The sequence below is a fragment of the Eptatretus burgeri genome, chromosome 5, assembly GCF_056783735.1.
Source record: "Eptatretus burgeri isolate ZD-2024b chromosome 5, Ebu_testis_v1, whole genome shotgun sequence".
NCBI lineage: Eukaryota > Metazoa > Chordata > Myxini > Myxiniformes > Myxinidae > Eptatretus > Eptatretus burgeri.
In genome coordinates, this window is record NC_140965.1 from 69,015,860 (window position 1) to 69,031,235 (window position 15,376).

Genomic DNA, 15,376 nt, shown 5'->3' on the forward strand with positions numbered 1-15,376 from the left:
GTTAACACCACCTCTTTTGATTTATAAATGATCCCCCTCCAAATACAACCTGAAGCACTATTTGCTTTACCTATATCTGCCTGGCACTGTGCCGCCTGCTTACCTCGCGTGTGTATTACCACCTCCAGATCCTTCTCCTGTGTGACACGCTCCAAAATTACCCTTTGCATCCTGTAATCTCTATTTTCATTGTTCTTTCCCATCCCCAATACCTTACACTTGCTCAGGTTAAATTGCATCTGCCAATCTTTTGCCCAATCTATGCAAGTATCAATCCTTTCCTGTATCTGATCACCACCCACTCTGCTATCCACCTCACCTCCAAGCTTTGTGTCATCTGCGAATTTGGAAAGCCTACTCTTCACCACACTATCGAAATCGTTGATGTAAATAATGAATGGTAATGGTCCAAGTACTGATCCCTGAGGTACCCCACTACTTGCATCCTCCCAGCAAGACATCCTCCCACTCACAGCCACTCTTTGCTTCCTATCACCAAGCCAGTTTGCAATCCAAAAGTTTGCGAAAATTTGGTTCCAGGACTTGCAGCACTCCTCAGAAGGATCAGTAACAGAAGTGATAATTTTGGTTTGAAGATGAGCATTCATAAGACAAAGTGGATGATGGTGACAACCCAGGCAAAAATGCTACAGTTAGAAATATAGTATATGAAAGTTGTACTCTCATATATTACAGTAATCTGCAAATAATTACTGCAGGAAAGGAATGTTATTTTTGCCTGGGAAGAGGAGATGAGGAATTGAAGAAAAGAGATGAAGTTGAGATGAAGGCTCAGGATCGGAAGCTTTGGAGACAGATGATCCATGAAGGGGACGCAGCTCCAACTGGCGGGAGCGTATGAAAGGAAAATATATATTTGTGTACAGTTGTGAGAAAAAGGTTTGGATTCCATTTATTTATTGAGCAAAATGATCCATCATTCAATTTCTTTGTCGGAAAAAGTATGTGAACCTTTATATTCAGTAACTGGTGGCACCACCTTGAGCAGCAATAACTCCAACCAAACGTTTCCTGTAACTCTTGATCAGTCCTGCACATCGGCTTGGAGGAATTCTGGCTCATTCCTCCTCAAAAGAACTACTTCAATTCAGAGATATTTCTGGGATTTTTTGCATGAACTGCTCACTTCAGGTTTTGCCATAACATTTCAATTGGGTTAAGGTCTGGACTTTCACTTGGCCATTCCAAAACAAAATCTATTCTGCTTCAACCATTATGTTGTAGATTTACTTGTGTGTTTGGGATCGTTCTTTTGCTGAATGACCCACTTTCTGTTAAGAATCAGCTCACAGACGGATGCCCTGACATTCTCCTGTGGAATTTGCTGGTACAATCCAGAATTAATGCTTCCGTCAACGATAGCAAGCCGTCCGGGTCCTGAGGCAGAAAAGCAGCTCCAAACCATGATACTCCCACCACCACGCTTCACGGTTGGGATGAGGATCTTATGTTGGAATGCAGTGTTTGGTTTTCACCAAACATAACGTTTCTCATTTAAGCCAAAAAGTTCCACTTTCGACTCATCTGTCCACAGGGCATTCTTCCAACAGACTTCTGGATAATCCAGGTGGGCTTTGGTAAACTTGAGATGGGCGGCAATGTTCTTCTTGGAGAGAAGTGGTTTCCTCCTTGCTTTCCTCCCATGCACATCATTCTTGGTCAGCGTTTTCCTGATGGTGGACTCGTGAACACTCACATTATTCAATGCAAGAGAGGCCTGCAGATCCTTAGATGTTACCCTGGGGTTCTTTATGACCTCCTGGATTATTGTACGCCTTGCTCTTGGAATGATTTTCGTTTGATGACTACTCATGGAAGGAGCAACAATGGTATTGAATTTTCTCCATTTGTACACTATCTGCCTGACAGTGGATTAGTGGAGTCCAACATCTTTAGAAATAGTTGTGTAACTCTTTCGAGACTGATGATCAGAGACAACTCAGTTTCTGAGGTCCTGAGAAATCTCTTTTGATCAGGGCACGACTACATCCACAAGCCTGTGTGGTGAAGACTATATTCTGATGGTGACGAACAAAGTTTGTTTTTCATATAGGGCAAGGCCACCCAAACTCACTCCTGATTGTCATCCCATTGATTGAAACACCTGACTGTAATTACCCCTTTAATTGAGCTGATTAACTGAAAGGTTCCCATACTTTATCCGACAAAGAAATTGAAGGTTGGATTATTTTGCTCAATAAATATATGAAAAAGTAAATTTACCTCCGCCACCGAAGGTGAAGGAGGTTATGTTTTCACACCTTTATGTCTGTTTATTTGTCTGTTTGTGTACAGGATATCTCAAAAAGTTGTGGATGAATTCGGATGAAATTTTGTGGACAGGCTCGATGTGTGACAAATACGAACTGATTAAATTTTGGTGAAGATCCGGATCCGGATCCGAATACTAGAATCTTTTTAAGTGATTCTTCACCATTGAGAGATAGGGCTAAAAATGATATATATATATATATATATATATATATATATATATATATATATATATATATATATATATATCTATATATATCACAATATCTCAAAAAGTTGTTGATGGATTCGGACAAAACTTGGTAGACAGGTTGGGTGTGTCACAAGGACAAATCGATATGATTTTGGTGAAGATCCGGAACCGGATCTGGATATGAGAATTGTTTAATTTTTAAAGTGATTCCTCATCATTGAGAGAGAGGGCAAAAAACGATAGGGTACTGTATGGCATGATATTTCAAAAATGTATTGGGCCCGATATGTTCTCGTGGATCAGGCATTACGTGGCGGAGGTAATTACGTGGCTCTATGGAGAACCCTTCCAGTTTTTTTATGTTCAATTTGTTTAATCAGGTTCTCTTAACTTCTATTATTAGGACTTCGATGAAAATCTGATCATATTTTAGGTCAAATTTATGGAGAAATAAGAAAATTCTAAAGGGTTCACAAACTTCTTCTCATCAATATGAATATATATATATATATATATATATATATATATATATATATATATATATATATATATATATATATATATATATACCAATGTCTGTCAACCAATAACGACCTATATATTGTCCGTCAAACAGCGTGGTGTTGGCGCAGTGGTTAGGGCAGCGGCTTGGGATCCAAAAGGTCCTGAGTTCAAGCCCCGTTGGGCCACTGAATTAATACACCAGGGGGTTGACTCAGCCTGTCATCCTTCCGAGGTCGGCGAAATGAGTACCAGTGTACTGGGCCGGTGTATACCCTGGTTAAAATAGGTGTACCATATCCCTGTGTCGTAAGAGGCGACCAGGGTTGCGTCAGGAAGGGCATCCGGCGTAAAACATGTGCCAAATCACTATGCGGATCATACGGATGATTCGCTGTGGCGACCCCGAACGGGAGCAGCCGAAAGAAGAAGAAGAAGATATATATATATATATATATATATATATATATATATATATATATATATATATATATATATACAGTATATATAAAGATACACATAGACATATATAGTTATGGTGGACCGTGGGTGGACACGTGGTTAACTCTTCCACCCAGACAGTCACCAATTTAACGACGGAAGGTCCGCAGAGGCCACACACGCCGTCCACTGGGAAAACTGAACAGATCTATACTTTGGTTTATGACATACAGAAACTCTAACGAGATCTGTCACCACCAGCCAGTTCATCCATCTGAAAGGATGGGGACGAACAATGACCCAGGATGGACTGCTGCAGTTTTATACTTCTTAACGAGGACGAGGTGCCAATGTCCAATGGCCGTGGGTTTTGACTCACACTGTGGTTTTAATACTCCAAATCCAAACCATGCACCAGCCTGAAAAGCCAGTGGGAAAACAGGATTTATTGAAGGGCAAAGGGGTGGGAAGGACAAGTAAGCAACAAACTGACAGTTCATCATACAGGTAGATATCCCCAAATACCCACAAGACTTCGACGGATTAAAACAAAAACCTAACCACTCATGCCATGAAGAGTAAGACAGTGATAGAGATCACAAGACTGAAAGAAGCAGGTGCCCCTGCGATGCTTGTGTGGGGTGGCAATTATGGAGAGAGAGAGAGAGAGACAGAGAGAGAGACAGAGACAGACAGAGACAGAGACAGAGACAGAGACAGAGACAGAGAGACAGAGAGACAGAGAGACAGAGAGACAGAGAGACAGAGAGACAGAGAGACAGAGGGGAGGGGAGGAATCACGTTAATCAGCTTAGCACTGACACATATCCCATCATTTTCCACAGAAACCACACACTAATGCTGGACATTTATTAATGACATAACTAGTCCATCTTATTCCCTTTACCCCCCTCTGGCCATTCCCACAATATACATATACATTACACACATACTGCATGTTAATATGCAACTACTAGCTAAGTTGCAGTTTGTGGAAGACACAGAACCTCCACTGCTTTAGAGGTTTTATTTTGATTGCAGGCCAGAAGTCAGGAATTATATATAATTCCTGGGCTTCAGCCTGTGACATAAAATACCTCATGAAGGAGAGCAGTCTTTGCACTTGTAACCTTTAAGCCGTTAGCATTAGAGTTTGGTCAGGTTAGGGTGTACCAGTTAAACCCCCCTCCCGCACCCCTCCCCCCACCTCCTCTTCCAGGTGCAATTGATGTCAAAGCAAACTTCCACTTTGGCCACATTTATGAAATAAATTTCACCAATTGACCAACATTATTCACATGAGTAAAAGAACAGATAGTAGTCAAGATGAAAATGCTCTCTGTGTTGCAAAAACAGCTCTTGTGAGCCAGGAAAACTTAAATTCGTTGTTTCACATGGAGCCAGATTTAAACCAAACCGTGGAGAGTAAAAGAACAGCCTTGACTTCTCTTGATGCAATTTTCCACACACGAAAGCCATCTTAAAGAAACCCATGCTGTGTTTACATTGGCTGTGTCCTCTAACTGAGTTTTTCTTTGTGAATGTCCAACCATGGCATGCTGAGGTTATTCTGCTTCACACAGAGGTCTATGCTGACACAGGAAAGTAGAACATTAAGCTGTCAAGGATCTTTGGGCCTTCACAGTGAGTGGATATCACTTTCCGAGGAGGGGTAGAAGATTAGAACCAGGTGCTATAAAGGGGAGGAAAGGGGGGGGGGTGTTCAGCGAGAAAGATGTCTGTGCTATTGTTTTTCAGGCAACACTCCCACAGCACGTAAAGAAGCAACAGATGGAGAGTGGTAACAAGCACTCTCTCAACCCCACCCACCCTCAATCCCCCTTTAACATTTGACACGTCACCAGCAGCATCAACTGAAAACGTCTGACAATCGACTATAATGAAGCGATCACGTCGTACTCTTTCTGGTTTTTGAAGATCAACTGGATTTCGCAAGATGTCCAAATAATTTTCCACAACAAAAGTGTGGTTTTCTTCTTTACCACAAGATTGAAATCTCCCCTCATCGGAATGGTAAATTGGGAATGCAGGATCTTCGTCTTCGACAAAGCACTTTCTCTACCAGCTGGACCGATCCACCCTATCCTCTGTGGGGACACGCTCATCCTCTCTGTGACCTCTTCAATGAGATATTCAAGTGGTTCACTCAACTCCAATCTTGTTTGAAGTCATCACCTCATGCACACAGAAACAACAAATCTTTCCACCATCATCAATCCTGTGTGTCTATACCTGTCCCAAGTCAAGCTGTGTGCTCCCACCCTCCCATACACCATTAAGGAAAAAATGCCAGAGAGTTCATAGAACACCTTACCTCATGCAGTCTTGAGGAAAAGGACATAGGAAGAGCCTCTTTGACTCTTGCTTTGCATTTGAGCACAATCTATATTTCCTACGAGCCACAATTTTGTCTGAATCTCGATATTCCACAACGCTGAGAGCATGAGCGGCAAATTCGATTGGTCGAGATGGTGTAATATTTTGTCCAAGTACTGCAAAACGGAAGGTTTTTGAAAGTGCCAACAAGGTGATTTGTATTCCACAGTGTTCAGGTATACAATTCAATTGAAATAAAATAAAAGTTTTAAAGGCTGGAGAAAAAAAATACTTTTTTTTTTTCAGAAGCATCTTGTACAACATCTTATTTAATATGTTAAATTAATTATTCGTGCTTGTTGGTTGTGTCTTTTCTGATGCACCCAAAAACAGCAAGTTTCCCATTTGGAATGATTTTCAATTTAGTTTTCCTGCCAGACAGGCAAACACACAAACAATTAGGCCAAAAAAAAAAAATGTTGCATTGGCGTAACGGGTCACTGAAAAATAGGGTAGGTCGGTCGGGATCTTTTTTTTTTTTTTTTTTTTTTTTTTCCTAATAAATCCCTCCCAAAATCTCCCCCGGCTCGAGTACCACCCTTTTTGTCGGCGGGTTCTGTCCGAAACACTTCCGGGTTTTTGCGATCACGATCGCAATCAACAAGATACTTGAAAACAATAGCAAAACAACAAAAATAGCAATAAAATAGGGTCGGCAAAATTTTTCGATAGCAAAAAAACAAAAAAAAAAACGTAGGGTCGGCGGAATTTTTAGGGTCGGGCGGGTTACGCCAATGCAACATTTTTTTTTTTTGGCCTTACCTTACTCCTCTGTGCACACGCGTGCTCGGGATGGGATTCTGTACAACTTGCCCAATTCCGAGCCAAAGTACTGCAAAACTGCAGTTTTGTGTTCCACAGTGTTCAAAATAAGCTGGAGGTCTTGAGGTCTAGAGTTTGAGCCCGTCGTTCCGTCAAATAACACAAGGTGGGTTGACTTGGCCTGTCATCCTTCCGAGGTCGGCAAAATGAGTACCACCTTATTGGTAACAGGGACACGACATCAGCAGCACGGCCACGCTCCCAGAAATTATGTAACCAGCAGCTTCAGGCTGCATACGAAATAACAAATAAAAGTGCTCAAAATATAAAAATGAATCGAAATTTTAAATAAGCTAGTTCCTCAACCATAGACCGACGTGTGTAGACAGACAGAGTGAACCAATTGCTTAACCCCACTTTGCACCGGGGTAAATCAGTAAAGGGGGTGGGGTCGGGACGTTCAAGCTTCTGGCATGATCCAAAATGCCAAGGCGAAAGAAGCAATGACGATTCCCCATCTTTGGTTTGAGCAATTTAAATGGCATCAAGCCAACGTGATTTTAAGCGGAAACATATTACACCTTCCTCATGAGATGGTTGGGAATCGGTACACGGTACATGGTGCCACTTTTAAAGGAAAGCTGGCCGTTCACATAATACGCTCGTATGCTGGAGTGGTACTGACAGCCTCAGACAATAAAAATTCTGAATGCACACAGCAATAATCCATTTGGCAATAAACAAATGTGGTGCAACTAACGGCAGATACTTCTCACCAAAAGCGAAGCCCAAGGCGCTGCGGCCTAAGCCATGACGACCTGTGCACTGTCGACTTCGAGAATGAAGACAGAGTGATGCTCATCGGCGGAGTAAGTGCGGCGAAGGCAGAGCTGGAAGTAAAGCACTCAATTTCAAAGTGCCAATTGGTCACACTAGGATGAGGCACGAATCCCAAAGGTCTCAATGGAAATAAATTAAACTAAATTAAAATTAAAATCACAGTTAGCAGATGTCAGCTTTGCATAAGACAGAATAACAACATTAAAATAACATGTAAAATAGGGTCAGGTACATTTATCATAATTATTCAACATCCTGCTGGAACGTTTAACACAAACCAAGCAGTAGCTATTCCTCTATCGAGACAAAACCCTCTGTCATGTGTTGATTCGACCGCATGTTGTGCCAAAATGGACACTCCAAAGCTGCACTTTGCTCGTATCCTCGAGCATATGAAGGACCACAAATCAAAATCTTACTAATCGGCTAATAAGCCTCAAGTTATCCGGCTCGAAAGCAATACGGTTTGCCCTTTCAATGAGAGAAGCGCACAAACAGAAGCATGCACAAGCGTACAAACACCTCATTAATGGTCGTCAGACAATAGAGTGCACTTGGAATCGTTCACATCACATGTCCATAACGTCGAACGTGTCACGCCCCACAAATAGGTTGCCTTCAGCTTCCATGGCCTGTGCTACAATCAGTCGAGTACCACGATGAATGTATAACAAAAAGTGCAGCTGGAAGCGTGTGTGTGTGTGTGTGTGTGTGTGTGTGTGTGTGTGTGTGTGTGTGTGTGTGTGTGATGCAGCATGCAAGAGCTTTGGAAATTGGATCAGGATACCTTCATTATCATGGAGTCAATAAAGGACAATAGGAAACTAATGCCGTATGCGGTGTGAGAGGACGGGAGACAACACAACCCGAGTGATTGTTATAAAATAATATATTTTTCTTTTTTTGTGTCTAAGGGTCATGGTGGAGCTTATACACGCATCACAAGGACATTATAAGAATTAGCACACCCTTGATGACATCACAAAGGCATTGGAAGACAATGAACAAAAGTACATGGAATTTAAGCTTTAAAAAGCCAACATCATGAGCTATGTGCTCAGATGGGAACAGCAAAACAGGTCAAACCCAAACACGGTACTCTAACTGCAATGGTAGAGCAAGTACATACATTTAAAAAAAAAACATTTGGGAATACAACCTTAAAACATTAACCGATCCTAATAAAGGGGGGGGGAGTGGGGGAGGGGGGGCGAGGCACCACATAAACACAAGTCTGCCTGGAAATCATTCCTGGGTTAGTAAATACCTGGTTGTGTGTAAAGGAGTACAAATGCTTTGGGATGGTTGATTATTCATTCCCCAAGGAAACTTCACTTTAGAGCACTCTTGTTGAGATTAGAGCATTCCTAGCTTCATCACCTTTCCCCTACCCACCCACACCTCTCTCACCTGTAGTAGCTGTTCCTCAGCCCCCCAAACCTGACCCTCCCTACAATATAGAATCTATTTATTGCCTCAACATATGGAAGTGTGTGTTCTTCTGGACCAGATATTAAAAAAAAAAAAAATAGAGTATGCAATGTGCCTGAATGCCATGGCAAAAGGGGATGCTCAAGATCGCAAGGAGCAAATGAAATGGCAAGACAGCAAGTCGCTCTTTATAGAGGAGTGCCACACTCAGGAAGCAAGCAAGGATTGAAGGTTGGATGTGACTTGGAGTGAAAACAACCCATGTGATACACACCTTTGTAAATGAAGTTATCTTCACACCTGTTTATGATCATGTTTTTAATGTTTTAATATGTTTTAATAACGAATTCTTTGCTTTTATTCTACTAATCTTAACTTGGTCAATATTAATGAATGAAAAACATGGTTTTGTTAATCGAAAACTATAAAGATAGATCTCGAACTTTGACCCCCCCCAAAAATGGATGAAAGATAAAAAAAAAAAGCAGGATAGAAATAACCAGCTGAGCACATAAATAACACAAGCAGATAGATTTCCACTTGGACAGTGGCTGAGCCAATGACGTACCCCAAATGGCAAAAAGACGTGTTAACAGGCAGAGAGATGGTGACTGGTCAGATGGAAAGAAGCTAGTTACTAGTTAGACAAAATGGAAACAAAATGGAAGATAAACACCCAGTATGCAAATGCGCAGTAGAAGCAACAGCTCAAGTACAGCAATTCGTAAAGCGAGTGCATCACTCTCTCGAGTACAGCAATTGAGTGTCTGTTGCTTCCGGGCTTAGCAAGGCATGTTCTCTCTTTCTCAAATGAAAATATTTGTTAGTGAAAGTAAAATGGAGAATCTGGTTTACTATCAGAATGTCCTGATTAAAGTCCTGCATCGATAACGTTACCTCCCATGTGTTAAATAATAACATGCAAACTCGTTCTACTGTTCATGATTAGAGGTGGAAAACTCGATGAGTTTCGACCGACAGAGATCCATCTATGCCAAAGCCCATTGCACCACTGGTGTCATTTGTGCTTTATTCTGGCCTTGGAGAGGTTGTTCTTTCACACAACAGAAGTCATTGAAGAATGTATGACAAACGAAAATCCACATGTTTGGCCAACCTCACCCATGCAGACACCCAAAGAAACGAGCAATCGCCGTCGGACATGCCACTGCACAAACAGCACCTTTCGTTGAATGTTGATGTTTTCGAGCAGCACGGTCCATCTTTTCAATATCAGATATGTAAACCACAGCAGAGGATTCTCCCGGTAACCTGTGATGCATGCAGGCAATTTTCATCCTGCTAATTGCATCATCCATCTCATTTTTATGTAAATATTTCACGACACAAAAATGCCGGTGTCAAGTAAGAGTTTTAATAAATCAGAGAACAACGTCAGCTTTTGAGAACAGAACATTTGAGGGGGAGGAATGTTCAAACAAACAGGGAAGTGCTTCGATTCGCCATCAATCCTTTTAACCAGAGATTGTCATAACTGAACCGTGGGTTTTAAAACTGCCAATAAAGAAGCGTAGATAGGCGCCATTGGCTGCAAGGCTATTCTTAGTGTGATCAAAGACAAATCTGTAAAATAGAAGGTAGACTGGCATAGCAAAATCATTTTCCAATCCTAATCCAGTTCACCAGGGAATTTGAACAGCTATTCAGCAACCATAACAATGTCATTAGGTCTCTCAAATGGCCACGATACACCTTGCATTTCCAAAAAAAAAAAGATTTGCAGGTGTGTTTCACGTTTACCACCGGGTTTTCGCCCGAAGCGATCCCGTTCCAAACGTGCAGCGTTTCATCAAGCGTGCACAACACGGCATCGCTGCACTGTACATGATACACAAGACAATCAAACAAACAGCTCAATAACGAAATGCCTTCACTGCAATCTCCAAATGCCATGTTTAGGACATGAACCAAGAACCAAAGAACTGAAGACATGAGGTACTCGGACACCACCGAAGGAAGGCCATGTCCCAGCAGATAAAAAAGAATCAAACATACTCCCCGGGATCCCTAGAGGAGACAACTCTTCCTTGTGGGAAACCACGGCATTTTTGTGGAAACAATCATGAAGCCGAAAAGCGTCAAATCATGGAATAAAGGGATGGCTTCATATTGGTATATCAGACTGACTTTTTGCACAAAACCCTTCCAAACGTTTCGCCTCACAGCTTAGAGCCATTTGCCTTCGTAACACAGGTTTCAATTGCCTTCTTTTTTTTGGGGGGGGGGGTACAGAATAAAGGCTCGTGTAAGAGCGAGAACACTAAATAGATCAGGATGGAACAGGACAAAAGAAACAATTGAAAAGGTGGTGGGGGGAACTAACAGTACAGTTGAAGGATAAAACAGAGGGAGAGTTGAAGAAATGAGCATGGAGAGTAATGAGGAATAGGGGAGGACCCATGGTGTGGACAAGATGGATACAGAAGGATATGCTCAGGATGTAAAAATGGAAATTTGGAAGGAGTAGGGATTGGGGTGTGGGTGTGGTTGGGGGGGAGGGGTTTGATAGTGGTAGAAAATATCATAGTTTTGAATGGGATGGACTGAGGTGGTCGTGAACAGCTGTCGGGAATATCTGAAGGGAAAAATGGAATTGAAGATAATGCGGAAGTTGGTTCCACAAGCGGGAAAAAACAAGATGAACGAATGAGTGGAGGTGAGCAGTGATTCTGGATTTTGAGAGCTTCACCAGAGGGGAGTTGATGGTAAACTGCATGTGCCTTGCAGAAAGCTGAAGGGGACAAAGCATGAAAAGAGCAGAGGGTAAAATACCAAAAAAAGAGACACAGGAGTGAGTGAGTTCTGTTCTTGCGTATGGCAGCTTGGCTGCTGCGTAGCTATCATTTCTTGGAAGTGAGGAAGCGAGTGTTGGATGCTTGGCCCTAGGATCTGAAGCCAACACCAGGCTTAGTGAACGAGTGAGAAGCTCAGAGTGAGACCCAAGAGTTTGAGTGACTGGATGTCTTTGAAAAGATTGTTAAAAGATCTTTGTGGAGAGGGGGGGGGGGGTTGCCATACAGTCCTTTTGCAGAGAGAGAAAGAGAGAGAGAGAGATTTGTCAGGATTGAAAAATATATTCCAAGTGTTTGACCATCTTGGGATTTTGTCAAGGTCTGAAGAGAAGGAAGGGGCTGCTGCTGCCTGTCTGAAGGATGAGGAATGTCATGGCAGAGGGTGGAGTCAACAGTTAATAGATAAAGTGGATTTTCCAGAGAGACAGAGTGATCATTGATGAAGGTTAGGAATAGCATGGGGCCAGGAACACTGCCTTGTGGCATTACAGCCTTGACAGGGAGAGAAGATGAATGAATTTCGTTGAGCAACACGTTGGTTACGAGAGTAGAGGAAGTCAGGAAGCCATGTATGTTGTTGGCCATGGATGCCATAGGCAGAAAGTTTGGAGAGTAGGAAGGGATTGCCAAACTGCATCAAAAGAATGAAAATATGCAGAGAGACGGCCCTAATCTCATGTCTGATATTGAGGGCCTCCATCCATTGTTCAGAGAGTCGAAGCAACACGTCCAAGGTAGAGAGACCAGGTGTGAATGAGAATTGATAATCCGAGATGAGGCTGTTGGAGAAAAGGAATTATTTTATGTCAACTGCAATGATGGATTCCATGACCTTGCTGATGATTGGAAATAAGCCAATTATGCTGTAGTTAAGGGGATCCCGTTTTTGTACCTTTTTAATGTCATGTTGTGATGTTGGCTGATTTCCAAGGAGTTGGAAGATGACCTATGGTAAATGACAGGGTGAAAAGAGCAGAGAAAGAAAGTGCAAGAGCAACAGAGCAGGTGTTTAGGACATGTGAGCTGATGCCATCCAGGCTGGTTGCAGAGTCAGAGTTGAGGGTTGTCAGAAACTGTTCCACCTTTGCAGGTGCAAGAAACACAGAATTCAGGAGCAGTTTGGTACAACTGGGAAGGGTGGCGACAGAGAGAGAGGGGTGAGGGACACAAGGTTTGGAAGCAAATACAGAATTGAGGCATTCGGTCTTCTCACAAGCAGAGTCGGCCGTGGTGCCATTTGAAGTGAGGGAAAAGATGGAAGGAGAGCATACACCAAAGACAAACTTGACAAGGCCACACCAGATTTTAGAGGAGGGAGCCAAGTTTGAGAGTTCATTTTTGAGATTGAACAGATGTTGTTTTCTGGCTATCCTGAGAGTCGACACACAATTGTTCTGAGCTTAGTGGAAGGATCTGAGGTTGCCTTTGGTTAGATTTGCCTTACAGGAGGAGAATGCAGATTGTTTGAAGGCAACAGCCTCACCACAGGATTCAAAGTACCAAGGGAGAAAGAATGGGTAAGATAATACCAAGATAGTACCAAGAGCGTCAGGACCTACAGCAAAACAGACTATTTCCCTAAAATAGGAATACTTGTCTTTGTCAAAACTAGTGTCAGTCTGTGTCGGCAAATCACTCCAACGATAGGTTTTATCAAATGAATGTTCACAAAGAAATGCTAACCGCAGGAGGAAACAAAGTGAAGCCGAATTTTCATGTCTGAGCCTTTCGTCAGAGGCAAATTTGTTTACGTTTTTCTAAAGGTTGTGTGCGTGTGTGTGTGTGTGTGTGTGTCAATGATTGCTTTTGTTGCAACAAAGGGTTAACAACTGAAAATGTCAGCTTCAATTTGCCTCCCAATGCTGAACTCTGAAGCATAACCTTTCTTGACCTTCAGTTAATAAAACGTATATTTTTATAGAAAGGCCTAGGTTCAAAGAGATGCTCGATGATAAAAGCAGCAGGTTCACAAACTACCAAAGGGTATTTAGGGGGTGGACATACATAAGGAGGAAAGGAGGAAAAACACAAAAACGGGTTCACAATAGCCCAACGAGAAGAGGAATGGGAAAGAATCAGCATTTGTTGAAGAGATCATGGATGTTCATGAGGTAGTGATGGGTAAACCAATTGAAAAACTGAACTGACAACAAGACAATGGACAAAAGAAAACAATTCTACAATCAGGAGAATAAGGGGACGAATGAATGCAGGTTGGCAAACAGTCTGGAATTTGGGAGGTTGAGCAGATGAGGGCTTATGGCGAAACGTGTACAACCTGAGGTGGGGCTTGTGGAGGACAGAGGTATGAAGGGGCAGGAGGAGCAAAGCCAGATTATCGTTACTATTATTCACAGACCAATGTTTGTATGCGTGTTTTTTTGTGTGTTTCTTTTTTGCGCTACTCCTACAGTTGTGGGCCGATTACATCCAGACTTGCTACATAGGATCAGCACGACCCCAATTAATGTATAGGGGTGTTTTTATCCTTGCCGGCAGTCTTGGGGGGAGGAGGAGGGATGCAATCCTCTATGTAAATGTGTATCGTGTAGCACCACCTCCAGTTGTGAGAAGGTATTACAGGTCTCTTCCATTTACAGTACTGTATTCCTGTCCTCACATTTTCCAGTGCAGTGAGATGTTTTGAATTATAAACAGAAGGTATGTTTTTGCTTCATGCACGTAACCCGGATTGTTGTTTTTGCGCGTACAGAGCTGTCAGTTGCCTATACACCGCCCAAATAAAGGTATGCATCAGAAGTATGTGTTGTATTGCTTGGAACAAGATTGCCCATAGGGCGGGTACTCTGCCAGTTTACATAAAATAATGACAAAAGTAAGTTTGAAATACATATACTGCACTTAAATTTGGATTAAACACATTGATAGTGGGAAATAGATTTGTATTTAATAAAAATGGGGCAAAACTGGCAAATTATCTCATGTCACCCTCCACAAGGAATGCTGGTGATGTGCTCATCATGCTCATAATAACATGCAAGCACAGCATAGAATTTGGTCACTTTGCTTGAACAGCGACTCTGATGTACATTTCATGCAAAGTAAGGTGACACACATAGGGTGTGAGGTTCAAACCTTTGACAAATGCTGCCACCATAATATAAAGTCAATTGCTCAATGAGCAAAAGCATTTCTTTGCTAATCCCACCACAACTAGTTTATACTATAAGACAGCCGTGTGCTGTTTGTTGGTATCTCCATATGGGGATTTAAGGTGGAACGGAGCCCCCTCCCCCCCCCCCCCGGTCTCAAAGTATCCACCTTCGAGTGTGCATGCATATGTGTGTATGTGTGCACAAGTTGTTGTTGTTGGCTGAAAAAAAAATAAAAAAAAACTTTTTAAAAAGCCTTTAAGCCTTTGTAGCTATGTGAAAAGTAATATTAAATGATCCCCATTCCTTCATGGGTGTAGGGAAGTGTTTTAGGCCCCACAACAACAACAAAAAAATTATTTCTTCAAAATGGCAACAGGATTAGAACAGGACTGGCCAATGCCAGATACCCCTGCGAGTGTTCCATAAAGCATTTAGCCCCAAATACAGTACCCGCATACCCTGAAAAGTGTTTCAATAACAGCATTGAGTCTGAGCCAAACAATAAATAAATAAACAAACAAACAAATAATGTGTTCAAATAAAGCTCGCAATTTTTGTCCAAAAAGCGGGTCAGGTAACATGACAGAAAA

General features: G+C 42.1%; 1 protein-coding gene across 5 annotated transcripts in view; it reads right to left on the reverse strand.

The window, feature by feature from the left end:
* HS2ST1 (heparan sulfate 2-O-sulfotransferase 1) overlaps nucleotides 1-15,376 on the reverse strand; it is a 121,695-nt gene that overhangs the window by 48,882 nt on the left and 57,437 nt on the right. For 2 of the 5 annotated variants that reach the window (XM_085882312.1, XM_085882308.1), the window contains exon 1: nucleotides 10,041-10,095. The exons of the other annotated variants lie outside the window; for them this stretch is intronic. In XM_085882312.1, coding sequence (XP_085738438.1) covers nucleotides 10,041-10,080 — 40 coding nt within the window. In that variant the 5' untranslated portion in view covers nucleotides 10,081-10,095. Of the gene's footprint in view, nucleotides 1-10,040; nucleotides 10,096-15,376 lie in introns of those variants that run through there. 5 annotated transcript variants of the gene reach the window in all.